This window comes from Nematolebias whitei, chromosome 17 (assembly GCF_014905685.2).
Source record: "Nematolebias whitei isolate Nwh7 chromosome 17, NemWhi1, whole genome shotgun sequence".
Taxonomy (NCBI): Eukaryota; Metazoa; Chordata; class Actinopteri; order Cyprinodontiformes; family Rivulidae; genus Nematolebias; species Nematolebias whitei.
In genome coordinates this window covers 12347842-12353083 of record NC_056514.1, presented here as the reverse complement: position 1 = coordinate 12353083, position 5242 = coordinate 12347842, and the positions used below count along the sequence as shown (strand labels likewise).

The 5242-nt window shown below is 43.2% G+C and overlaps 1 protein-coding gene across 1 annotated transcript in view; it reads left to right on the top strand.

Moving 5' to 3' along the window:
* Positions 1–3891, top strand: part of foxk2a (forkhead box K2a) — a 25459-nt gene extending 21568 nt beyond the window's left edge. Inside the window, exon 9 of the mRNA XM_037691723.1 lies at positions 3468–3891. Coding sequence (XP_037547651.1) covers positions 3468–3658 — 191 coding nt within the window. The 3' untranslated portion in view covers positions 3659–3891. The remainder of the gene's footprint in view (positions 1–3467) is intronic.
* Positions 3892–5242: the final 1351 nt, after the last annotated feature.

Here is a 5242-nt window from a genome sequence, read left to right as displayed (position 1 = left end):
GGTTTTCATGAGCTGTATGCCATAATCATCAGTATTAAAACAATTAAAGACCTGAAATATTTCAGTTGGTGTGCAATGAATCTGAAATATATGAAAGTTTCATTTTTATCATTACATTATGGAAAATAATGACCTTTATCACAATATGCAAATTTTTTGAGAAGGACCTGTACGCTCCCAATGTTTTGTTGGTCTTTTTTTTTTATAAATAATTACCTTTTTTTGCGGTTGTATTTATTTATTTATTTTTGTATCTTGAGATCTATGACGTCATCAAATACTCGAGTTCTACTCGGGTTTTATTATGTTAATGTCGAGTTTAAAAATTATATACTCATTCAACCCCTAGTTTCACTTGATGTTCATGTTTGAGCACTGTAGCTTCAGCACTCAAAGGATGTGATGTGTTACCGTAGCAACAAGATAAAAATTGATTTGGGTCTAAATGGGTTAAATGTAGTGACTACAGACTGGAGCTGTGCTCACAACAGTCCCATCTTGGTCACAGTACTGTCCCCCGCTGACTCCTCTGAGGCAGCTATGGCTGAAGTGGTTCACAACATCAAAGTTCATGCTCAATAATCCAGGTCAAATCCAGGTCATGACTGCCTCAGATGAGTGAGCGGGGGACAGGGTGGACTCCAGAAACCATATTAGCACCATCAAACTGGTTGGCCCACTATGTGAAGGTGCTATTTATAAGACCGAGTTTGTTGTGGCTCCTCGGACTGATGAATTTGGATGAAAGACGAAACGTTTCAACATAAAGAACTATCCAGAGGACCTGACTGAACTCTTGTTGGATTTTTTTCCTAGATCATTGAGCATGAACTTTGAAACTTAAGTATAGTTTCCTCAAATGATTGGGGTGGACAAAGAATAATGTATGGGGGCCAAGGCCACCATTGGCCACCCTCTAGCTCCACCACTGCACCTTGTAGTGGATAAAATGGCTCCCTCCAGTCTGGGCTGCGTCAGACAAGCACAAATCAAACCTCCCTCTGTTCTTCTCCGGTGTAACTTCTACCCTCTGGAACATCTTGCACCAAAACATTCAGGTTTACTCACATTCTCTGTTCCAACTCCAGTCCAGAAAAACACTCATCTCAAAAACTACAAACATTCACTGGTCTAATTCCTCAGTGATGGTGGTGGCAGTGTGTGTGTGTGTGTGTGGGGGGGGGGGGGGGGTCAGCTGTTTGACCTTCAGCACATTTCTGTTGACAGCCTGAGCAGAGATCTTCAGAGTCGTGGCCTCAGATCAAAGTCAAAGTTTCTTTATTTGTCGTTCCATCACGTGTGGTACATGTGATGGAACGACATTATGTACACAGGTTCCCAGTTACTTCCAACAAAAATATAAATTGTAAAGAAAAACAGTAATAAGATCTAAGATATGAACTAAGAAATACACTAACCTAAGAATACACTAAGCACTAATAGTGCGAAACAATATGTCGAACAACAGCAGCACGAACATGAGTCTGTGTGAGCAGATGAGCACGAATGAACACGGCAGCATGAAACATATCAGCAGCATGGATGATCAGCAGCACATATCAACAATCAGGTGGCATTGCAGTGATTTATTCACAGTAATTATTCTGGTTAGAGACTCGTGAGTCTAACAGTCTCAGGGTAGAAGCTGTTCCTCAATCTTGTGCATATGTGTCAAACTCAAGGCCCGGGGGCCAAATGTGGCCCTCGTTGACATCTTATCTGGCCCTCAAGATGATATGTGAAATGTAAAATACTTCTATCTTTTGAAAATTTTCAGTAATCTTTGATTATGACGTTGAAAACACAACAGAGAACATCAAATGAAACAAATCAAACTCTTGTTGAGGAACATGTGACCAAGAAAAGATGTTTGGTATCTGAGTTAATGTTGTTTCTGAAATTGTCCCTTAGTTTGAAAAAGGTTTTAATTTTGGCCCCTTTTTGTAAGTGAGGGTGCATTCACACCAGCCCTGTTTAGTCCGCTTTAATCAAACTTTAGCTCGTTTTCCTAGAAAGTCCTGTTTGTTTAGGGAGGTGTGAACGCACCATCGAACTCTGTCACGGAACAAAAAGGCGAACTCTGGCCCAGGCTAAAACCTAGGTCTCGGTCCGGTAGAAGTGAACTCCAGCGCGGTTCGAGTAGAGTGTGACTGCAAACAGACCGAGCCCCGCTCCGCAGGACAAACAAACACGCATTTCTCTTACCTCATATGGAGCCGTCAGCTGCCTTGTGTGAAAAACAATATTCTCCATGGTCTTCTGTCTCATCTTCTGCTCATGCTAAGTCCATTTTTGAAAAATTACCAAATATAACCCCTAAAACTGCTAAAACTTGATGCCACTTCGTTTTTATTTTTATTTACAGAAGAAGAAGAAGACGTGTCTTCAGAGGTTTTTGTGTTGTTTCTTTCAGTAGTTCTTGATGCAGCGCCTCCACAGGCGAGCAGGGGAATAGGTTGGTTCAACAGGTTTACTCGACTGCACAATGCAGTGTGAATGCAAACTCACCAGCTCAAATGTAAACAAAAGGTCATGAATATTGGTCCCGAACCGAACAGAGTCTACCGGACTATCTGGTGTGAAAACGACCTGAGTTTGACACCCCTAGTAGTGGTTCTACACTTAATGCTCCTTAGTTCACACCAGCCCTGTTTAGTCCGCTTTAATCGAACTGTAGCTCGTTTTCCTAGAAAGTCCGGTTCGTTTGGGGAGGTGTGAACGCGCCATCGAACTCTTGTCACGGAACAAAAAGGTGAACTCTGGCCCGGGCTAAAACCTAGGTCTCGGTCTGGTAGAAGAGAACTCTAGTGCGGTTCGAGTACAGTGTGAATGTAAACAGACCGGGCCCGCTCCACAAGCAAGAAGTGGAGTACAGCGCAGGACAAACAAACACGCATTTCTTTTACCTTATATGGAGCCGTCAGCTGCCTTGTGTGAAAAACAATATTCTCCATGGTCTTCTGCCTCATCTTCTGCTCATGCTAAGTCCATTTTTGAAAAATGACAAAATATAACTCCTAAAACTGCTAAAACTTGATGCCACTCCGTTTTTGTTTTTATTTCCAGAAGAAGAAGTGTCTTCAGAGGTTTTTGTGTCGTTTCTTTCAGTAGTTCTTGGTGCAGTGCCCCCACAGGCGAGCGGGGGAATAGGTTGGTTCAACAGGTTGGCTCGACTGCACAGTGCAGTGTGAATGCAAACGCACCAGCTCAAATGTAAACAAAATTTCATGAATATTGGTCCCGAACCGAACAGAGTCTACCAGACTATCAAGTGTGAATGCACCCTTAACCTCCTTCCTGAGGGCAAAAAGGTGTGTGCTGGGTGAGTGGGGTCCTTCATGATGCAGGTGGCCCTCTTCCTGCATCTGGACGTGTAGATGTCTGTGATGGTGGGGAGACTGACTCCAACAGACTTCTGTGCAGGTCTGCTGAAAGTGACTAAATCCTCTCTTGTTTTTCCTCACCAGCGAACCCCCTCCACTTCCTGGCAGCGCATGCCTCGGCCTCGGCCTCCCTCCCCACCAAGAGGCAGAATGGAGAGCTGCCGGACCAGCCGGAGTCAAAGAGAGTGAAAACGGAGCGAGAGGACGGAGACGCAACAGCAGCTGCCACCAACAGCAGCATCACGGACAAAACCAGAGAGGGGGGGGACAAGTAGCATGCCTGTCTTAGTCCTGACCCCACCATCCATCATCTTCAAGGTGCCAAAAGAAAAGCCCTGCTGGATGTGCCCCCCCCCCCCCCCCCATGTGAGACAAGAAGCAAAAACTCAAAGTATCAGTGATGACTGTGAAGACACCCCCCACCCCACCCCTGGATGTTTCAGACCCAGACAGGCAAGAAGCACAGAAAGAAACAAAACAATTAGAAAACAAACATTAACCCCCACCCACCCCACCCCCCACACACACAGAGGAAGCGTGTCCTCCTGGTAGCATTAGATGAGTGTCAGCAGCTGTTTGGACATGTGGACGTCCCCGCCTTCAGCAGCAAGCCTCCTCCTCCCATGTCCCATAAAACCCGTCTGAGACATTAAAACATCTCATATTAGTTTTTGTTGGACTGTTCTGTGAAATGAATGTAGTTTTTTTTTTTTTTTTTTAATGAAAACACTACAAGTTTATTTCTACTCACTGATGCAAACTACATTTCTGTAAGTCTGTAAATCAGCAGATGTTTTTCATATTTCACAGATTTCCTCTGAATTCAAAGTATATTCCAGTGTGTATTTGCAGTTTGCATGTAGAAACCAGTTTGGAACTGAAGAGAACCTGGACTGAATTTCTGCCGTTTGATTCGGACCAGTGCTGCACTTAAACCCCTTTTTTATTGTTTCCTTTATTCTTTTTTGAGTTTTGTGTTGAACTTGGCATCTCTTGGCTTGATTTTTATGTTTTTTTTTTCTTTTCAAGCAACATGAAACTTATCAGATTATCTCGTCTGTGTTACACGAGAAAAACAAAACGATGGCTTTTCTTTTCTGCTGCCGTAGAGAAATGCTCTTTTATATATAAATTTATTTAAAATACTAATGCTCTGCTTGTTTATAAGGTGTTAACTCAAAGAATAACAAACACACACTCTTTATGGTGTGGCTACATCTGAGAGGTTCCTTTCAAATGGTATGTTGTATACTTGTATACATATACACATATTTATATACATGAATATAAATGTATGTATAGAGGGGGAGTGGTGCGGACGAGGTAAGAAAAGGTGAGCCTGTGACAGGAAGTTCACTAGGTCAACTCCCTGGAATGTGGGTGGGAAAGGTGAAGCACCAACACCTGCCTCCACTCGGGGGGGCCCTTGAGCAAATGAAAACAGGATTTCAAAAAATTAGAATACTGTGGAGAAATCAGCCCAAATATTGCAGGACATGAATGTTTTAAACGGAGTGTGACACACTAGTCATGTACTAAACTCAAAGCACCTGCATAGGTTTCCCCAGGTGTGATTAAATTGCTTCAGTTTGGGTCAATTGTCAGTTTGGTTCAATATGAGGAAGACTGCAGACATAACTGGCCAGAAGACCATCATTGATACCCTCCATAGGATGGATACACCACAAAAGTTTATAGCTAAGGAGGCTGGCTGTTCAGAGTGCTGTGTCCAAGCATATCAATATTTATATATGTCTAGTGGAAGGGCAAAATGTGGCAGGAGAAGATGCACCAGCAAAAGAGATGACCATGGGCTTCAGCAGATTATCAAACGAAGAAGATTCCAGAAACTGGCAGAG